General features: G+C 43.2%; 1 protein-coding gene and 1 long non-coding RNA gene across 2 annotated transcripts; one reads left to right on the plus strand and one right to left on the minus strand.

The window, feature by feature from the left end:
• Positions 1-269: 269 nt before the first annotated feature.
• Positions 270-4,867, minus strand: LOC113601310 (uncharacterized). Its single transcript, XR_003422485.2, has 2 exons — positions 4,734-4,867; positions 270-3,703 (listed from the first exon to the last, which is right to left on the minus strand). It is a non-coding gene; the product is annotated as an uncharacterized LOC113601310 (long non-coding RNA).
• On the plus strand, positions 3,698-21,968 carry PTGER2 (prostaglandin E receptor 2). Its single transcript, XM_027065714.2, has 2 exons — positions 3,698-6,725; positions 18,283-21,968. The coding sequence occupies exons 1-2, from the start codon at positions 5,883-5,885 to the stop codon at positions 18,502-18,504; spliced, it is 1,065 nt and encodes a 354-aa protein (XP_026921515.1). The 5' UTR covers positions 3,698-5,882; the 3' UTR covers positions 18,505-21,968.
• Positions 21,969-22,254: the final 286 nt, after the last annotated feature.

Below are 22,254 nucleotides of genomic sequence, written 5' to 3' on the forward strand. Positions count from 1 at the left end.
TGCACCTGAAACTAATATAACACTGTACATTAACTGACTGAAATTTAAATAAAAACTTAAAACCAAAGCAATCTCACTCTAGAACCCCTGCTCTTAAAACTTTACTGTTCTGCCTCAGTAAATATATGCCTTAATAAATTGTTGCTGAATGAATAAATAATGGATTATAGATCTCTAGAGTGCAATTTCTGGATCTCAAAGCACGCACATTTTTAAGGCCTTTAATGCATATTGTAATATAAGCTATTCAATATACTTTATATTTAAAAAAAAATTTTTTAATGTTGATTTATTTATTTTGAGAGACAGAGCATGAGCAGGTGAGGGGCAGAGAGAGAGGGAGACACAGAATCCCAAGCAGGCTCCAGGCTCTGAGCTGTCAGCACAGAACCTAAAGCAGGGCTCAAACCCACAAACTGTGAGATCATGACCTGAGCTGAAGTCGGATGCTTAACTGACTGAGCCACCCAAGTGCCCCTACTTTTAAGTTTTTAAAAAAAAACAGTACAGAAAAATTTAGATACAATATTATCACATCCATGAAAACAAAAAAATGCATAGAATAAAAAATGAAAGAAACACATCAAAATGTTAAGAGTGGTCATTTTCAAAGGATACACATTCATAGATGACTTTTTGCTTCCTTCTAATTTTTCCAAAATTTCTGTAATGAGTTGCCATGTTATACAAACAAGCTGAATAACTATAGCCTTATTCTTGTGTTATGTGTGGTTTTCTGCCCTGTAGTCAGTTTTGTCCTTGGAAGGCAACATTTCTCAGAAAAGAGAATTTTCATTACTATATTGGATTCTTTGTTCTCTATCAATCTTAGAAAAGAAATAAGAATCACAGGCAATCTACCTTCCTGACATTATTGGAGTGACTCATTTGATCGAACTCCTGGAGCTAATAAGCAGCTGTGATATTTCCCGTCTAAAGACAAGAGAACTGTTGTACTCCTACATCCGTTTGTAAAGCACTTTGTATTGACCCAGGTTTTGCAAAGACTTTATCAAATTGTTTCTCAAACAATCCTATGAGGTTGTAATAAGTCTCACCAAGCCTCGGATATACACACACCTAGGTGAATGTAAATGTTATAATTTGACATATTAACCTGTGAATTTTTTTGCCCAGTACTTGGCTGATAAGTGAGCCCTTTGCCTAGTTTTAGCAGCAGCTAGGGTGTGCTATGCTAACTGCCTCAAAGAAAGAACAATGTAACAAAACACAATGTTTGGCTTAGGACTTTTGAAAGACTAGAGTAGAGGAGACCTAGGTAGAGGAGACCTAGGTCAGAGATGAGGAAGAGTAAAGTTGTCCTACTTCTTCCCCACCTGGGTCCACAAGCTGTGAAAGAGAGAAGGGGAAGTTCAAGAGAACAAGAGTTAGCTTAGATGTGAACACTGGAGTTTCCTAGATAATGTGGCCCTGCACCCCAGATCCCAGAGAGGTTTGAGGTATCCGAGAGCACAGAAAACCCATGCATCTCTTGATAGGTAAATGGGGCAAGCCTTGCATGGTATGGAAAGTGTGTGAATATTTCCAGTGAGCGCAAAAGTAATGATAACATGGAAAGCAGGGTGACCAGAGGTGATTAGTCTTTAAGCTCACTCTTTCTTCTGCCAAATACAAGCTGCTGTTTCAGTTCTAGAATTTCCACTCCGTTTTTTTTATAGTTTCTATTTCTCCACTAAGATTCTACCTGCCCACTTATAGTTAGTTACCTTTAATTTTTTTTGAACCTATCTCAAAGTTGGTTTTTATTAACTGCGTTTTGAGGTTTTTTTGTTTTTTTGGACCCTTTGGTTGACACTTTGTTTCCACCTTTGTAAGACAGGGACTTCCTGGTGATGACAGAATTGTGTTAAGGGATGACAAAAATCTAATGTCAAAGCAGTCACTTGAAGTAGGGCAGGGCACTGTCTTATTAGAAATGGTGTGAAATGCGTGATTATTTCCAATCTTCAAATAAGGACAGTTGCAAAAATCCTCATGAAAAATATAAGGATACATCTCCACTCTTCCTGATCAGCCTCAAACAACTGGCAAGACCTTAACAGTATAACTGGAAGATAATTTAAAACATTAGCATCTAACTCCCTTCTTTCTGCCAAGTAGAAAGGACAGTCTCCTCCAGTGATTTTTTTCTAAAAAATTTTTTCTAATGCAGCTTCCTTGCATTTCCTAATATAAAGGTAATACATATTTATAGAAAAATCAGTCAAAACAAACAGGCATAAAGAAAAAAGTACTACCCGGAGAAATTACTACTAACATTTTGCTGAACATCCTTCTAGATGCTGCTCTATGCAAATGCTTACACATAACATTTTATATGAATGAAATAATATACATGCTTTTAACTCAATATGTGGTAAAGATCATTATCAAGAACTACAGACACATATCATCCTTTTCAGTGACTATATAATCCATTGCATAGGTATATCAAAATTTATTAAACAAGTCCTCTATGGAAGTCCTCTAGATTCTTGCAATAACGAACATTCTTTCTGCTGTGCGTATATAACTTTGTGTATTTGTCAGATTATGTCTCCTGAGGCAGTACATTTCTTTAATATTATTTCTGGGCTGAAGCATATTCAAAATTTGTGATAATTAACAGACCATTCTCACCAAGAAGGCTGTAGCCACACTCACACTTCCACCAATAGTAAGCACATTTCTCTCTCTCTCTCTCTCTCTCTCTCTCTCTCTGGTCATACTGGATATGTGTAATCTTTTCAAATTTCACCAATATGTCAGGTAAAAAGCAACATCTAAATTGTGTTGGGTGATTTGCCAGGGAGCTCTAATGCAGTATTGAGGATGGGTATCTTGCCATGTACTCCTTTCTGGCTTTAAATGGACAATGTGCGCAATATGCAGGGGTCTGTAATGTAATTGAGGTGGTCTGGCTTCCATACTCCTAGCTTTGCACTAACTTTGTATGTCCTTGGGTAAGATCATCAACTTTTCTGTGCCTCAGTTTCTTCAAATGCAATGGGTGCAACTTGGAATGGGTGTTCTTGCCCTTCCTTTCAGGCTCCACAGAGGGGATAGTAGGGAATGCACTGTGCACAACAGTGGACAAGAGGCTGACTAACCCAATGCCACTCCCAGCCCATTTCTCCCCTGCCTGTCTCTACTCTGGAAGAAGCTGGAAATGCCCAATACCCTCGTCTCAGCTTCCTATGGAGCTAAGGAGTGGCCAATTTGCCACGTTCTGGCTAAAGAGACACAAAGGGAAGTCTACCGAGGTGCTTCTAGAAAACTAGCTTTCCTGATGAAAGAAACAAGCACAAGAGAGAGAAAGAGAGCTCACAGGAGCTGCCTCTTTCTCACCCTCCTCTTTCAATGCAGACTTCATGCCTGGACCCACGGGGCAGTGTGGTAGCTTTATACTGGGTCAACTCAGCTGAGCAGGATCTGTTCTCCAGAATTCTGCATGGTTTCAAGGTTAGCAGTAGCCACAAGAGAAGTGCTGTATGTGATTGAGAGGGCAGCGGCGAAGCAGCAGCCATGGTTTTCATGCTCTGAAGGACAATGCAAGGGCTCCAGGCACAGTGGTGACTCTAGTACATTGTCACTCATCTGCTGGTTCACCTTGCTGGTCGTGTGTCCTCCTTCAGCTTCTCCGTGTCCTAAGCCAAGTGCATGTGCAACCCCATGAAGGATGCCAGCTTCTTCTGCAGTATGCCTGTTATCAAGGTCAGAGGTAGTGAGGGACACACACAAATCCAGCCTGTCTTAGAGGATTCTAGTTTTTCATGAATTCCAGTTAGCCCCTGCAGGTTCCAAGCCTGTACTTGCTTTTTTATCCAGGTCTAGCTTTCTACCCTGACTGCCATTCTGTCTGACTTATGGTGACTTCACATTCAACACTAGAATCAAAGACCTCAAACAGCTTTGAACAGACTTCTCAATGAGCTCCCACAATCATGTAAGGTCTGATGCCTCATTCTCCAATAGAACTTCTGTGATGATGGAAATGTTTTGTATATGAGCTGCCCAACGATAGCCACTAGTCACATGCATGTGGCTATCGAGCACTTGAAGTGTACCCAGTGCAACCGAGAAACTACATTTTTACTCTCAGTTCATCTTAATTCATTTACACTGCCACGTGTGGCTAGTGGCTACTATGTTGAACAGCACAGATCTGGTGCCTAACAATAAATCTGTTGTTCTTCATCACTTATAGTGGTTCTTTTTCTCTGGTTGAATCCTGACTGGTGACTACATGGGGAAAGAACATGTAGACTGAAAGCCGGTATGCTAGGAATAAAGGGCTGGAGAACAGAAGGAGGTGGGTCCTGAGAAGCCCACCTACCTGTGACTGCTGAACTCCTTATTTGAGAAAAATAGACTCCCTGTGAACTTGTCCTTTGGGAGCCCCATCTCCATTCCAATTCCCAGACCAAGTATCAAGGTGAGCTAACATATTCATGGCGAGTAAGATGTGTTCTTCAACAGGTAATTTTTTCTTTCTTCCACCCTGATGACTTTTTCCCCTTGCCTGTTCCCTATGCAGATCCTTCCACCTCCCAGTCTTCCTCCCGTCCCCAAGTGACTATGACCTTCCTCACAGAATAGAATTACCCCCTTTCGACCATCAAACTGGATTTTTTGTTGTTGTTTTAAACACCAGCCCATTTTCAGGAGTCTGCAACTGTGACACGTTTGTCAGCCCTAGTTTCTAAAACTGGCCACTTAGTAATACACTTTACCAGGGATGGGTCTTTCCAAATGTGCTCTGCACAGTTAACATGAAAAGATTAATCCTGAGCAACATTTTCTCTCAGGGCCGATCTTGAGTGGAGAGCCGCCGTGCGGTGCTTTCCAGCTGTGTTCACAAACACAATTCCACACATCAGGAACATTTCTTTCTCTTCTTTCTTTTCATTCTTGCTTGCTTGCTGAAACGAGTGGTTAGCCGTTCTGGTGTTGACACAGGAAAAGGCGAAATGCTGGCAACCGAATCAAAGCCGACAATGCAACAGGCGGCTCAGCGGCGCGCCTGGTTCGGTTCCTCACACCCACCAGGCGTACTTTCAACTTCCTCCCAATTTTGGTCCCGGCCCCTTGGCTTATCTTCCTGAGATAAAAGAAAAAAGAAAAAGAACACTGATCTTACTGCAAGCTGTCTTTAGTGTCTGTTGTTCCCTTCTTATGCACACGGCCGGGACTGGCCCTCCAAACTTCTCCATTGTCTGGTGAGTCACTCTTGCTTTCCCGTTTTCGCCTTCCGTGAATTCTGCGCACACCCCACAAGTGCCCCGCTCTCGCTCCCAGCGCTCCGCCTGGGCTCAACGCTTCCTAGCCGAGGTCGGCGGCCGTGCGGCTTCCAGCACCCACTGCCCAGGGTTTGGGTGGGAGCGGGGCCACGGCGCAGCTCCAGCCCAGCGCCCGCGGGGCCGGGCCGGGCCGGCGTTCGGGGTCGTGGCCGTCTCCTCCCCTCTCCCCGCTGAGGACCTCGCAGTGAACTCGCAGTGCCCCCACAGGGTGGGACGCGCGCGTCCCACCTCTGGGGCGGCTTGCGGGCGCTAACCCTGGGGACGGTGACTCCGCTTCTGAGTCCGTCCCCAGGCGGGTGCGGAGTGGTGGCGGCCGCCCCCTGGGCGCGGGGCCGCGGCCGAGAGGAGCGCGGATCGGCAGAGGAGCCCTGAGCGCTGCCCGGATGCTGCAGCCTAGTGGCCTCTCCCGGAGCGACGCGAGCCCTGGGGCCGAGCCTGCCCTGGGCGCGCTGGGGGCCGGAAGGGGGCTCTGGACTAGGATCCCTCCCCCTTTCCCTCTGCGTGCCGGAGCGCTCTCAGACCCTCCTCCTCCCAGGTACGAGCCGGGAGAGGAGGGCGCCTCTCTCCTGCCGGCGCTCCACCATGGGCAATATCTCCAATGACTCCTGGCCCGAGGACTGCGGGTCGCGGCAGTGGCTCCCCTCCGGCGAAAGTCCGGCCATCAGCTCGGTGATGTTCTCGGCCGGGGTGCTGGGGAACCTCATCGCTCTGGCGCTGCTGGCGCGCCGCTGGCGGGGGGACGCGGGACGCAGCGCGGGACGCGGGAACTCGGTCTCCTTGTTCCACGTGCTGGTGACAGAGCTGGTGTTCACCGACCTGCTTGGGACCTGCCTCATCAGCCCGGTGGTGCTGGCTTCCTACGCTCGGAACCAGACCCTGGTGGCGCTGGCGCCTGAGAGCCGTGCGTGCACCTACTTCGCCTTCGCCATGACCTTCTTCAGCCTGGCCACGATGCTCATGCTCTTCGCCATGGCCCTGGAGCGCTACCTGTCCATCGGGCACCCCTACTTCTACCAGCGTCGTGTCACGCGCCGCAGCGGCCTGGCAGTGCTGCCCACCATCTATGCCGTCTCCCTACTCTTTTGCTCGCTGCCGTTGCTGAACTACGGGCAGTACGTCCAGTACTGCCCCGGGACGTGGTGCTTCATCGAGCACGGCCAGACTACGTACCTGCAGTTGTATGCCACCCTGCTGCTGCTCCTCATCGTCGCGGTGCTCGCGTGCAACTTCAGCGTCATCCTCAACCTCATCCGCATGCACCGTCGGAGCAGGAGAAGCCGCTGCGGGCCCTCCTTGGGCAGCTGCCGGGACGCCCCTGGGGCCCGCAGGAGAGGGGAAAGGCTGTCCATGGCGGAGGAGACAGACCACCTCATTCTCCTGGCTATTATGACCATCACCTTTGGTGTGTGCTCCTTGCCTTTCACAGTAAGTTAAGCCACTTGGTTTCCATAGCCCGGCTCTGGGCAGCCTTCTGACTCACTTTTGCAACTTGTAAGAATAGGTCCTGGGGAGGCCTAGAGCCTTCTCCTCTGGCTTCTCACCTTTACCCCACTTCCCTGCTCCCCTAACCCGCTGACTCTATGCTAGTGTTTCTTACACCTAGTACAGTCCCCTGAAAGGGAGCCTTGACCCTCCACTAAGCCAGCCCAGACCACTGTCAGAGGGTTAAAAGCCACCCCCACCCCCACCCCAGTCTCTGCTAGCCTGGCTCAGTGCCTGTGGAGGAGGCAGCCCCCTCCACCTTTGGATGGGTATCCGTTACAACCTGACTTCCCTGAGCTTCAGGTCACCTTCCTGTACCCCCTACCCATGGGTCTGTGTTCTCTGTGCTTTGACTTCGGTTTCTCCCAACACACAATGTGGTGTCCAACCCACAGCATTCTAGCTGCCATTGAGAAGGGTCCCTGTTGATAAAGTCAGAGCATTCATTACTTGTCATAAAAGTTCAGCAAACAGTTCACAAGTTTCCCAGTTTACCTATTGGGGATGTAACTCTTTGTGGCCATGAAAAAACGTGGACCTCATAATATGTCCATAATGCTAATTAAAGGCAAAGTTGGTTGCTTGGCGAAACCCCTCCCTAAGCTTTTGCAATTCCTCTAAAGAAGGCATTTGTACCCTCTTACAAAGTATTCTTTTCATATCACTATCAGAAATATCTACAGGGTTTCTTCATACGCTTTATGAGCACAAAGCCACACACAGGAATGACTGGTCCATCTCAAGGTTGGGAGAGTTAGGCATGTACAGCATGTGCCATGACCCAGCAGGCCAGAGGCTGCCTGGGGAACTGAAGATGGGTGCCTAGGTTTGGGGATGGGTGCTGGCCTGGTTTAGTGCAGGCTTAGCAGTCAGCTCTATAATGCTGTGAGTTTGAGTCTCCTCTGGTGGAACAGGTAGCAGAGCCTGGAATGTGTCTGAGCAGGCACTGGCCTCATACTGGAAGCTGGGGACTGGGAGTTTTGCAGCGCCACTTCCCAGTCTTCAAAAGAACAAGGCTGAGGGGCGCCTGGGTGGCTCAGTTGGTTAAGGCCCCGACTTCATCTCAGGTCATGATCTCATGGTTTGTGGGTTCGAGCCCCACATCAGTCTCTGTGCTGACATCTCAGAGCCTGCTTCAGATTCTGTGTCTCCCTCTCTCTCTGCCCCTTCTCCGCTTGTGCTCTATGTCTCTCTCCCTCTCTCTCAAATACATATATATATATATATATATATATATATATATATATATTAAGTTTAAAATAAAAAAATATATATATATATATTTTTTTAAGATTAAAAAAAAGAACAAGGTTGACCTTGAAGGATGTAAGCAGTTGGCCATAACTCCCTCCTGGCACCGTCTTGGAGAAAAGAAGAGATGGATAGTGCCTACCAATAGCAGGTCTGACCTATAGAAGCTAGAGAAGTGACTTTATCTTACTTCTCGCCTCCATCACTGCTTTTGATTACTTGCATATACTCATCCTCCAGGGTGGAAAAGGACACCTTGCCCCCTAAATTAACTTGGATTCATAGCTATGTTCTCTTCTCTCTGGTCCCCATTGTCCTCACACTTCTACCCCATTCTCTGTTGGGACAGAAGCTGGTCTGAATCAATAAGTTACACAAAGGTGCCCTCTTCTGAAATGAAGTAGGACCACGAGAGGCCACATCTTCCATTCCACCCTGAACCAGGGAGTTTGTGCAACAGAAAGGCTGTGATATAGAAACTGACATGGCTTCTATGCGTTTCTTTTGTTTTACTAGTAGAAATGTTTGGTGGCATAATAGGAATTAAATCACCTTTTTTTGGGGGGGGGGGTCAGGACTAATATGCAGAACATGTGTCTTTGAGAGAAAGAATGTCTAGTTCCACTAAGCAACTTAGAATACAACTCAGAGGCCATAAACCCTTTCTGATATGGGTAGTGTTGGTCTTGGCCTGGTGCAAATTGGGAAGTCAGTTCTTGGAGTTTCCTCTGTGATCTTTGAGTGCATATATATAAAAATACCCCTTCCCCAGCCAATTAAATACCTTGGCAATGGGCTCAGAGGGGACCACAGGCTTGTGAAAAGGCTTGTTATTCCCTAAGCCCTTTAGAGGAAGACAGCAGGAGGAAAAAGTCTCTCCTCTGATCATGACTAATCCACTGCATAGATACAATATAAAAGATAAAGGCAGTGATTTTCAACAGGTTCCCGTTTTCAAATAAATTTGCCTTTTATCATGAGATCTCGGTTATTGCTGTATGTTGATTTTCAAGCCCTCTGTGTATACATACACATATTCATATGAAAATTTATTTTCCCCCTTTATTTACTATTAAGCCAGAGACTGCTCCAGAGTTGCCAGATGCAAGGGGCTTAGAGCCTAGAAGTCTGGTTAGAAGGAGTGGGGAGTAGGAGATTCACTTTGAAGCTGTGTTTTTATTTAGATCGCCTGTTTATGGGTTGGGGACACCAGATGAGGATTATGAGGGCACTTTATGATAGTGGCATTGATACTATCAGCAAATATTATCCAGGTTTGCTTCTGCATGTATGCATGGCAAAGATTCCAAAGAACAGGGAAAAAGCCTAGAGTGAACATAATCAGAAGGTCAGACACTGATTCTCACCTTGGGGCTAACATGACAAGTTATGCAGATGAAGTGTAGGTAACTCACTAGGCCCCAAACAGGTATTTGAACTGTACCTTAAATGGGAAGTATCAAGTCATCTTTTTTTTCTTCTAATTTTATTTTATTTTTGAGAGAAAGAGAGAAACTGGGGGAGGAGCAGAGGGAGAGGAATGGGAGAGAATCTCAAGTAGGAGCCATGCTCAGCATGGAACCTGATCCCACGACCTGAGATCATGACCTGAGTGAGCCAAGCCCAAGTCAAGAGTTGGTGCTCAACTGATTGAGCCACCCAGGTGCCCCTCAAGCCATCTTTGAATAAGGAAATTTACATTGACCGCTCACTAATTTACTTTGTCAATAGATTATTGGTGCTTGTTAGAATCTTTCATTTACATAGCACTTGAAACCTTATGAAATGCTGCAGTATCCTGATTTAAGTTATTTCATGGAGAGCTTATCTGATGATTTAAAAATCACAGCTACTGTTTGGTGCATACATTCTGTTATTTCAGAATGCTTGCCATGGGCCCTGGGGGGCACCTTCTGCTCATGTCCTTTTTGTCTACTTGGCCCACACGAAAATTGTGGTCAGAAATGGCCTACACCAATCTCCCATACGAGGCAGGAATCATTTCTACGCATCCTAACCGGGACAAGGCAAAGACATGTGATTGCGTTCAGAAGTTCTCCTGTTCCTCTAACAGAACACATGCAGTCCAATAGAAATACACTTGTGCCACATATGGAATTTGTAATGTTCTATTAGCCAAATAACAAAAAGTAAAGAGAAATGGTAAAAATTCATCAATATTATTTAACCCCAAATATCCAAAATGTTATCACTTCAAAATGTAACCAATGTAAAGTGATTATGAATGAGCTATCCCAACTAATTGTCTTCCTTGTGTCCCCAGAAAGTACTAGCAATCTACTCTATCTCTACTCCTTCCTCGGGATAACAGAGCTGCTTTCTGTGTCCCTCAAAAGTGGGCCACACCACTCCACTGGCCCAGTAAAGAGGAGATTTGACAGCCATGTATCCAGTGGGGCACCAGCCTTTTCCAGCATGCCAGGAGGGAGGGAAGGAGGGAGGGGAGTGGGGAATTTAGGAAACCTGGAACTATTTGTGTCAGCCATTGTGCCAAGGTGTAGGCAGGTTAGAATTACTGCTTGCTCCAAGAACATGAGTCTAGGACTTCCAAAGGTTGGAAGTGGAACTAGCAAAATGTAAAATTCCCAGCACCTTATAATGAAGTCAAGCTCAACCCTCAAATATCATTATTATCAACATCAAGATAGCTAACCTTTTGAGTGCTAATTTTTACATACCTAACTTATCTTCACAACAACCTATAAAATAGATAGTATTATTGTTCCCATTTTACAGATGAGGCAAATACCTTACCCTGGGTCCGACAGCTAGTGAGTGTTGGAACTGGGGTTCACAGCCGGGCAATTGAAGCACAGAGCCTGTCCTCTTAGCCACAGTACTAGCAGAGAGAAAGTACTCATTTCAGGGGTTGCATATGAGAAGATTCATCCAACTTTTCACAAAAGAATGGTAAGGATGTTATAAATATCTGGACCGCTTTGTCTCAATTCCAACTTGTTCACTTTAAAAATAAAATGGCAAAGACCTTTTTCTGCATGCCAGATCAAGGAGCTGGGGCCAAGTGCGCGGTTTCTTGTTTCTTCTCCACAGTCCTATGAATTAAAAGGCTGAGACGGAGATTTAAGGAGACTGGCTAATATAAATGTTGGTCTAAATTAAGAAATAATCAGATTACCCCTCACATAAAATCTTCTGTTGGTACACATAAAACATTTCTTACGTGATAAAAAAAACAAAACAAAACAAAAAATGGTATTTTCAGGAAATGACATTATTTTGGCTGTCCAATATGAAATCATGCATGGGACGAACAACATATTCCAAACTGTTTATGTACTAAAGGGATAGTGTATAAATTAATGAATTCCTCCTTATGTTGATCAGCTGTTGTCATCATTTCACAGAGATAAATAGAAACTTTCTTCCTGAAATGGAACAGAACACAGAAAATATATCAGACCTCCAATCTTGCCTCAGATAATATTTGTATTTTAATTTCCAACCTACATCAAGCCACTCAGTCCCTACATTCCCAATAGCTGTGGATAACTGCTGGTCATTTTAAACTGCTTTCCACTTGCCATTAGAATATATTATTCAGTTCTGAAGTTTCAAAAGTGAACCGTTGGCTCATTCTAAAATAATGTCTTCATCTTTAGAAATTCTTTAGGGCTATAATTTCTAGGCAGTCTGATTAGTGGAAATATGGTCTTCAAAATACAGAGCAAACAGTAAACAGTAAACAGTACTGGAGTTTTCTGTTCATTCCTGGAACTCTTTATGTAAAATGTAACATGAATGGGGGTTGTAAAACATATGAAATTTGTCAATTACGTATGTGCAAAATATCACAATGCTAGTAAGGATGAAAGAATCTCAGAACTCTCCATGCATAACCACAATGAATTTGTTTGGTAATATTTTAAGTTCTATCCATGAACGGCTGGAAATCCCTTTATCATTTATGCATCACCAACGATGTGTTTGGGGATTAGTGAAATCATTTTAAGACATGTGACCTTTCAAGAGAATGTTCCTTTAGGGCTGTCTGGGTGGCTCAGTCGGTTAAGCATCCGACTTCGGCTCAGGTCATGATCTCACGGTTTGTGAGTTTGAGCCCCGCATCCGGCTCTGTGCTGACAGCTCAGAGCCTGGAGCCTGCTTCGGATTCTGTGTCTCCCTCTCTCTTGGCCCCTACCCTGCTCACATTCTGTCTCTCTCTTTCTCTCTCTCTCAAAAATAATAAACATTAAAAAAATTATTTTAAAAGAGAATGTTCCTCTAAAGTAATGTTTTCGGTTGACACCTCTTCCTTCACCATTATAAAACGGTGGTTGTGAATAAAGACACAATTACACTGAATTTTTAAAATTTAGACAGCAAGAGCCATAGTTCTTCTTCCAAAAGAAAAGCTGCACATTATGTCTACACCCTTTAAGTTAGTCATCACTGCTCTTTCAGATAATTGAGGCCAGGCCCTCACTTTATAGAAAAACAGCTTTAGGGATGGTGTATTTCTTTTTTGGCATGTCAAGAGTCCATCACAGTATTAAGTAAAAAAAAAAAAAAAAAAAAAAGAATGGAATGGCATAGCATAGAATAGAATAGAAATGGTGAGGGACTCATCTCCCCACAGTGTTCAGGAAGACAGCAAGTCTCTTTCCACCAAGGCTTACGACCCAGTTAATCTGCAACTTGGTCGGCACGGTTTCCGTGGCTTCTCCTGTCCTCTATTTTGTGGTTTCTGACCACCATTCCCCTCCCTTATCTTGAGCTCACATCCACTGTGCCTCAGTTTATATGGCCAAGATACACCAAGCTTCATTTTTCTCAGAATAATCTGCTGCCTAAAATTGCCCCCTCTAACAGAACACTAGGCTTAAGTCTTCTGCAGTTAGGACATATGGGTGATGGGAAGGGCAGGGGATAGGGAAAGTGCATGCGGGGAGGGCCAGAACTTCCCCTAGACCAGGGTTCTTCTTGCACAACATGAGCAGCACATGGATCACTTTCAAATCATTTGCAAAATCTTGTGTTTATAGGAGTTCGGGGTAGATGTTCCACAGTGCCTATCCTTTTCTCGAAGAGTTAAGGGCCAGCACCCTGGAATGTGCAGGCCCAGAGCTCCAAACTTTAGCATGAACTCTCTTTTGGGTCCAGTCCCGGGATCACCTGAAGCACAAGGCAGGGAATACTCTTTAGTACTGGAGCCATATCCCTGCCCCTGTCTTCCTAGGGAAATAGGCTCCTGTCCCCTCTACCACAAAGCACCTATGGTTTGGGGGAAGGGATTTCTTTAAAACATCATATGCCTGGAAAATAACGTCCCCCCAAAAGTTCTGTGTTTAAAAAAAGTTTTTGGAAGTATAGTGGACACCAAAAGTTTTTTAAAGAATGGATTATACAAAACCATAGGCAGGATACCCTAATGTCTTTCACAAGACAGGTAAACTTATGACAGTCTCTGCCTGCAGTTTAACTGTAAAAAGTGTGAAGGGGGAAAAAAAAACCCCAAAGAAAGACAAGTAGCAACTTAGCTATAGCTGTGGTTTTTAACTATATAGACAGGAGCAGCGATAGCCACAAACCTTTGTAACACTTTTGCAAACAAGCCTCTTACAAACCCGTAACCGGTTAGCTGTGAACTTCACGTGAGCCTTTGTATCACAGGCTGTTTACGGAGAAGGTGGCAGACTGTGTAGTGGCTAAAAGGAGGGTTTTGGTCCCACTGCTTGAGTGTGGCTCCTCCATGACTTCCCTACTTCCCTGGAGGGTGACTTGGGGCATGGTAACTAATCTACTAGGCCTTGATTTCCTCCTCACTAAAACAGGAATAATCATATTTTGCAAGTTTGTGTAAGGATTAAATACAGAATGAGACTTACAAATCGCTTAGCCCCATGCCTGCCACACATAAGTCTTCAGTAAATATTAACTGCTATCCACATAGGGTTCAATTTCCAAAGGAAAATCAGATTGTATAGTAATGATCACGAACTGAATTCTGGAAGCTAACGTCATTTGTTTGACTGATGGGTCTTTTGTTGTTAGGTGTGATAAATGAATAATTTTCAGCTGTTTCAGGGGTTGGGTAAAGGTTCTAAAACAGTGGTTCCCAACCTTGGTTGCATGTTAGAATCATCCGGGGTGGGGGGGGCGGGCGGTTAAAAAACCTGAGGATACCCATGTTACAGCCCAGATTAATTAAATCAGAGTCTCTGGGGGTGGGAGAAAGCCATCAGAGTAGTCTAAACAGTCCTCAGGTGATTTCAGTGAACAACCAAATAAAGTTCTCATTTGCCCCCAAATTCTGAAACCATGATGGAGTTGCATTAACAGTAGAAAAGTAGCCCAGAATCACAGTACCCAGTCAGAGCCAAGAGGAAACTTTCCATGAGAGGCTGAAAGTGTTCTAAAGAAGATATATCTAGGGGTGCCTGGGTGGCTCAGTCGGTTAAGCGTCCGACTTCGGCTCAGGTCATGATCTCGCCGTCCGCGGGTTCGAGCCCCGTGTCGCGCTCTGTGCTGACAGCTCAGAGCCTGGAGCCTGTTTCAGATTCTGTGTCTCCCTCTTTCTCTGACCCTCCCCTGTTCATGCTCTCTCTCTGTCTCAAAAATAAATAAATGTTAAAAAAAAAAAAGAAGATAAATCTAAAGAACACTAATTTTGATCCATACCACCTTGTAGGTACCAAATCAAACTCTATATTCTTAACAAAGCCCTGTAGAGAGAGCCTCTATCCTAAGGAATCAAAACTCAACTTGACTCGTTTAGATTGTTCATAACAAATTTGTTAGTCAGGTGTGCAAAAACACGTATAAATTCTATCAGCCTTGGAAGCTGATTTCAGAGTAGCAGTGAAACGTTATTAATTGATATATCCAATGTGTCAGCCTTTCATTAAAATCTAGGATCGGCTGGAGGGAGAAGGAAATGTGGAGTTACTGTTTAACGGGTACAGGGTTTCAGTTTGGGGTGATGAAGAAAAGGTTCTGGAGATGGATGGTGGCGATGGTTGCTATTCTGTGTTCTTTTACGTGATGGCCAGTCCGGTGCAGCCAGAAGAGGAGCACAGGAAACGCTCGGGAAAATAATTTGTATCATACAGCAAACACTGCACAACACCAGAGCCGCAAGGAAGGTACTAGAGTAGATCGGGAGGCAGAAGGAGCAGGAGCGGGAGGACAGCCTGGGCCTCTCCAGAGGAATATTGTCCCTGGGATACAGGACCATGTGGAGGGGCTCAGGCTTGGTTACTTTGCATATCAAAGGACAGCTCCTGGGTGAACCCTGGGCTGTCTCTGAAGAATGGCTAGCCCTGGGGCACCTGGGTGGCTTAGTCAGTTAAGGGTCCAACTCTGGATTTCAGCTCAGGTCCTGATTTCACAGTTAGTGAGATCGAGCCCTGCATCACTCTGTGCTGACAGTGTGGAGCCTGCTTGGGATTCTCTCTCTCCCTCTCCCTCTCCCCCTCCCGCACTTCCTTCCTCCCTCTGTCCCTGTCTCTCTCTCTCTCTCTTTTTCCCAAAATACATAAATAAACATTAAAAAAAAAAAAAAAAAGAATGGCTAGCCCTGGGAAGAGGCAATCTCTTCCCAACCAGAAAGGTTTTAAAATGTCAAAACATCTTGATACACAGAAAATAAAAAAACATAAACAACATAGTTGCACAACAATATAAATGTACTTAATGCCACTGATTTTACACTTGAATGTGGTTAAAATGGTAGATTTTTATGCTATGTATATTTTACAATTAAAAACAAACCTAGGATCCACAACATCAAAAATGGTGAGCTCTCGGCAAGAGACGAGGACCATGGGGGTGGGGTTGGGGGTGGGGGAAGGAAATGGTGAGCTAAAAAAAGATAAAACTTACATCATGAACTTCAGGAAAAGTATGTCACTTTTCCCAGTGTAAAAGAAGAAATTATCTCCTCCAAAATCTTGGCCACCTCATGAAATACAAATTTTAAGCATTTCTAAAAATTGCCCAGTATGATGGATGAAAGGGAAAGGAAACAAATAGTACAGAATTGCTTCATTCTCTAAAACCATTTTTCACTTCTCATTGCTCCCTATTGCTCTCTAATGAGATCAGGAACTATGATACGGGTCATTCCCCACTGAAAACCTGACTCATCTTCATGTGTGACACTAGAGTGCTGAGCCCTGTCTACACTGCCCGCTATGGCTAGCCAGTTCAGGGTCATCGTATGCTTTGGCCAAACTAGATCATAAGTTCAGCTACAGACTTTTTCTATGACAGAGTGTCAGTTGTACGTGTGTGTATTAACTAATATATTTTAATCTACTAGACTTTTGTACACCATTATCTTGAAATTCTAATCTTCAAAATTGCTCCTTGGATATACCATATAAGTACTGTCTATTTCTCATCCAAAATAGTTTGGCTGACAAGAAAAGTATTGCTCTGTTGCATGTTCCCACCTAACTTTCCTTTTCTCTGTATAATCAGGGAAATCCACCATCAATTCTTCTTTTTCCTTGCTCATCTGCCAAGTCTTTCCTCCATTCCCTATTCCAAGATTCTCTGTCATAAACACCTCTGGCTGCCAAACCTTCCTGCTCTTGTCCTAACATAAGCAACCCAAAGATGACTACTCTTCTCCATCCCTGCAATTTGCTTTGTATATCCAATTGCCAGATGCCTGCAGAGTAAGTACCAGGAGGAAAGGAAAAAAAACATTCCTTTTTCTGGCAAAGGAGCCTGGAGGAAAGATGTCGCAGTTCTCTAACTCACAGGCTCCCCCTGGTAAGAAAGTCCCTATAACATTATAAAGAACTGGCTTTAAAGTCGGGTGTGATTTCCCTTTGTTTTCCTCTTTTCAGTAAGCCATGTGGGAGTGTTTGATCTTCATGGAGCATGTACTGTTCCATTCCTTTGAATCTGACCAGAACTTGCATTGATCCCCAAATATGTGAGGAATCAGATGGGAATTGGTATACCAGTTTGAAAACATTGGTCAATGGGCCAGCCAATGTGTCAGCTTTCCAGTATTTAGGAGGTTGTTCTAAGGGTATTTGTTCTAAGATAGGCTATAGCCATGAATGTAGCACATGGCTGAGCACTCTACTCGCTGTCAAGGAAGTTGGAATGTTTGTCCCAACTCTGCCAACTAACCAACCCTTGGGGACTTGGGAAAGTCACCTGACTTCTCTGCACTTTGGTGTCCTCACTGAAGGAGATAATGACAACTAACATTGTGGGGTACTTACTGGGTGAGCACTGTTTTACATAGCTTGCGCATATTACTTCCAGTCATCCTCCCAAAAAACCCAAGAGGTAGGTACTGTTTTCATTATCACTCATTTTACAGATGTAAAAACTGAGGCACAAAGATTTGTTTTCTTACCAATGGTCCCAAAGCTATCTGTGGAGCCAGGATTCAAGGCCAGGCAGTCCCATGTCCAGAACCCATGCTCTGGGTGACTTCTCTCCCTGAATTGTGATAATTAAGTCAGATTAAGTGTTTGGATATAAATGTAACATATTGTGGGGTTCCTGGGTGGCTCAGTCGGCTGAGCATCCGACTTCGGCTCAGGTCATGATCTCACAGTTCGTGGGTTCGAGCCCTGCGTCGGGCTCTGTGCTGACAGCTCAGAGCCTGGAGCCTGTTTCAGATTCTGTGTCTCCCTCTCTCTCTCTGCCCCTCCCCCGCTCATGCTCTGTCTCTCTCTGTCAAAAATAAATTAAAAAAAAAATTTTTTTTTTAAATAAATGTATGGGGCGCCTGGGTGGCACAGTCGGTTAAGCGTCCGACTTCAGCCAGGTCACAATCTCGCGGTCCATGAGTTCGAGCCCTGCGTCAGGCTCTGGGCTGATGGCTCAGAGCCTGGAGCCTGTTTCCGATTCTGTGCCTCCCTCTCTCTCTGCCCCTCCCCCGTTCATGCTCTGTCTCTCTCTGTCCCAAAAATAAATAAACGTTGAAAAAAAAAATTTTTTTTAAATAAATAAATAAATGTAACATATTGTTACTAACTTTCCTGAAGTTCACATCCTCATCTGTCAGAAGGAGACAATGCTTACATTTCAGAGTTTTTTGTCAAGAATAAACATGGAAGAATGAGATTCTTCTACCTATCTTTTACCACTACTGGCGCGCACAAACACACACACACACACACACACACACACACACACACACATTTTGTTCTTAAATCTTAAGAAATTGCACGTCGTCTAATCCCATCCACTGCTACAACATAAAACTAATATAATTTTTCCTTTTTGCTTCTTACAGATTTTTGCATACATGAATGAAACCTCTTCCCGAAAAGAAAAGTGGGACCTCCAAGCTCTTAGATTTTTATCCATCAATTCAATAATTGACCCTTGGGTCTTTGCCATCCTTCGGCCTCCTGTTCTGAGACTAATGCGTTCAGTCCTGTGTTGTCGGGTTTCATTAAGAACACAAGATGCAGCACAGACTTCCTGTTCTATACAGTCAAATGCCAGTAAATAGATTGACCTTTGTGGACAGTAGTTAAGAAGTGCTTAGTTAGCCAGCATCTGGAAGATCATTTTGAAATGGCTCCTTGGAGAAATGAAAAAAGTTAGTTTATAAACAAAGTGAAGCTACCCTAATAAAACAGAGTAAACAAACGTTTCAGCAGCAGTTTGTGCTACAGAGGTGCTGACAAGGCACTTCACAGAAGGTGTCAGGAGAATACATAAAAGCTGCCCTCGATGAGCATGTCACATGGCCTTTGAGAAAAAACCAACTGCATTTAGGATCCAGTTGCCTTTTGATTTAAGCTTTCTGTTGAACGAGAGCATATGTGGTTTTGTAATTTGTTTAAAACCCTAAGTAGTTACTGTGTGTTCAATTTCAATCATCTATGCTACTGCCGCTGTAAACATACGGTGCACAGTCAGGCCAGAGAAAACTTCACATGTATTCTCTACGAAGTCCATACGAGGAAGCAACCACTCCTGGTGTCTTGTGATTGCTTAAGAAACCCTTTGTTTGGCCAGTGAATTTGGAAATCACAGGCACTTTGTAGTGTCGTATTTGTGCACGTGGGAGGACTCCCTCGTCACTACAGTATTACGCGTGGAAGAGTAAGTAAGTTCAGCTGGTTAACGTCACCTTCTCACTACTCCTCCGGAAGCTGGGTGTCAAAGTATCGGGTTATTTATTTTATAATGTCCGTTGTGCCGACAGTAATGAAGAACACTTTCGGAATTTTCCTCTCAACAAGAAATAATAGGCTATTGAGAGAGTTAATTCTGATTAATATTCTTCATTCTATTTCCAGGGAGAGGCTATGGGGCTATGTCTGCAACCAAGTATTAGAATTAAGAATGGAAAAATCTGATCAATTCTCAGTAAACCCTGAAACTCTTCTAAGGCTCATGCTGAGGCTGTGACTAACATCTACTTTATAAGGTGACTGTTGTAGCAAAACCCATGCATCTAAGTTTTTATCCAGGAAACATGGTTTGACTCATACTATATAGGAAATAATGCAACAGTGAGTCATATCTTAATATGTTTCTAAATCTAAATGTTTGCCATGGTATAAAAATATACCAGCATTAAAATATTTCAGCAAATTTGCACTGCTTAATCATCTTAGTTCCTGCATAAACATCTGAAATGTCACAAAAATAAACTATGAAACAAAAATTTAGAAATGGAAGAGTGTTGAGTTCCCCCAAATAACAGTTTATAGAGTAGATATATTTTTTAGTGAGATAAAAGTGGAAAAATTATATTTATTTTGGCAAGTTTTTAAAAGTATGGTTTCATTGTAATTTAAATGTTAAAATAGTATAGTACTTGGTATTCGAGTATTTTTTTTTCCTTACAGCATGATCTTCAGAATAGTAGAAACACCTTATTTATTTATTTATTTTGCAGTGTGTTATTACAGGATAGCTATTATAAAAAACAAAAAGGGGATGTCAGTTTTTTCCAAGGTCTCGTTGAGTTGCTTACGCAAAACCATTTCCTATAAGTAGTTATCAAACTAGGTGATCACTTAAAGTGATTCCAAACCAATCTAGCATCAGTATATTTTGACACAATCTATGTCAAATCAGCTCTTATTTTTAAAAGAATAAATAACTGGTTTGCTTTCCTACTGATTTAAACAAACCAGGCAAAATTTAACTTAACTGAAATCTGGACACGTAAATAAATCTTCCCTGCAAACAAGTATTCTGAAGTTAAGAAATTGCTCTAAACAGGACTAATAATTATACTCATGGGTAATTCCTAAACATAAAATTCTAACGTTACTTTGAATATGAAAGATTGATTTATAAGATGACTATTTTTTCCTCCAAATGAAACCAAATGAAAATGTTAACTATAGTCCTTCTCTTCACCTCACCATCACCCCAAAATTCTGAAATAATGCCTGAGAACCTTAAAAAACAAACAAACAAAAAACAAGAAAAGGCATAGTTGGACATAGTATCTCTAGTGGGAACAAAATGATTTACTCTGGGGGCCCAATGTATAAAAGTTGAAGCCATTTATTTAAGAACTGGTAGATTTCTAGAGCTTTGTTTCCTGATGTACTCCTGTTCCTTGTACTGTATTAAATGGCTGAGTCCTGTTGTTTTGTTTGCATATACACAGAAGGAATTAAATGTAAAAATCCTGTGTAATAGACAATCACCTATTATTAATGGCAATTTAAAGGTAACAGAAAAAATTAGATGGGTAAATATTTCCTTTCTAAAAATCCCATCACATCAGACATATCTGTTCACGTTTACTGACTCATTTTCAACTTAAATGGAAAACACGGAGCTTAGCCTCGTATGTCAGAGAATTGAATTGTGATAAAAGAAGATGCAGGTTTTATTTGTTGTCCCCGACAGTCATTGGGATGAAAAGGGAAAAACTATAGCGGATTTTCACTTCAGAATCCCAGCTCTGACGTTAGGCGTCCAGAATTGGATGGGCCAGAGTAGTCTGCTCTGAGCCAAATTGTTCCCAGTTCCCTGTGGCCTCAGGTCATGTTTCCCAAGAGGGAACTGGAAAATTCTGGTACTAACTTATGGCCTTGAACATCCAAAGATCTGATAGAAGATACAGAAAGCCTCCAAAAGACCTGAATCTCAAAGTGGTTTGGACCCATGACAACGTAGAACCAGAACAAAGCTCTAGAAACCGCGCCAACCCAAAACCACCATGCTGGCAGAGGCTGTAAGCCCTGAGCGGCAAGCAGGGAAAATCCGATCGGTATCACTGCAGTCTCAGTGTAATTCACTTACATTCTTGGCACCCCTGTCTGCTCATGTCCGTGCGCTTTGAAAGGGTTGTCCTAATGTTCGTGTAATGTCAGCTCTGATTTGGATCAAGAAAAAACCCAATATATTCAGGGGTAAACTTTGGTGTCATTGAAACGCAGGGGAAAACAATTAGCTTGCACTTATGTAAAGATTTATTTCGTTTAGCCAAATCTCATGGTTTTCTGAATTTAGGAAGAGCCCCCGCTTGAGCCATTTACAGATGGAGATGCAGTCTTCTCTGCAAATGAGAAGTTTGTATGTGTGGACATACAGTGCCTACGCCTGCAGGTGGTATTACAACTTAAATATTGACGACTATCTTCTGCCTCATCAAACACTTAACTTCATTGGATTTCCTCTTTGAGTACACATTTATAAATACCTCCAATCACCTAACAGCATTATAATTGATTTCTTAATTTACAAAGCATTGTGATCAACTTAAGTACACACTGTGGAAATAAATGTTATTCTAGCAGCTCACTAAAGTTATAGTCTATACAGGGGACCAAAGACATGTATTGGGCATTAATTTTCTATTTCAGAAAGTTACTCTTTTTTTGGTGTTTTGTTGGTATCTTTCACAATTCCTTTCATTGTTAAGTACATTTTCTTGAATTACATTTTGTATTCCCTCTAAAATGAATGTACTATTAAAGTTCAGTTGGGGTGGTTTAATTCTGTGATCCAGGTGTTTCATTTTTTAAGAATCTGCCAAGAGTCAAATCAGTGAAGTTTCCAGTAAAAAGAGATGGCGTCCTCCAAAGGGTCACTGAGGACTGTTGAATGAAAGGCATGTTTACAGAGGGAATCGACAAGGGATGGTGGACGTCCCTTACACACTCTTCCACCCCTAGGCCTGAAGGGACAAGGGAGAGGCAGCCACTGGAGGCAAACTATAAGATATCACCCAACTGGAGCTGTAGCCCTAAGTAGGGAAGCATAGCTGTTGGCAAATCGCAGG

Source organism: Acinonyx jubatus, chromosome B3 (assembly GCF_027475565.1).
Source record: "Acinonyx jubatus isolate Ajub_Pintada_27869175 chromosome B3, VMU_Ajub_asm_v1.0, whole genome shotgun sequence".
Taxonomy (NCBI): domain Eukaryota; kingdom Metazoa; phylum Chordata; class Mammalia; order Carnivora; family Felidae; genus Acinonyx; species Acinonyx jubatus.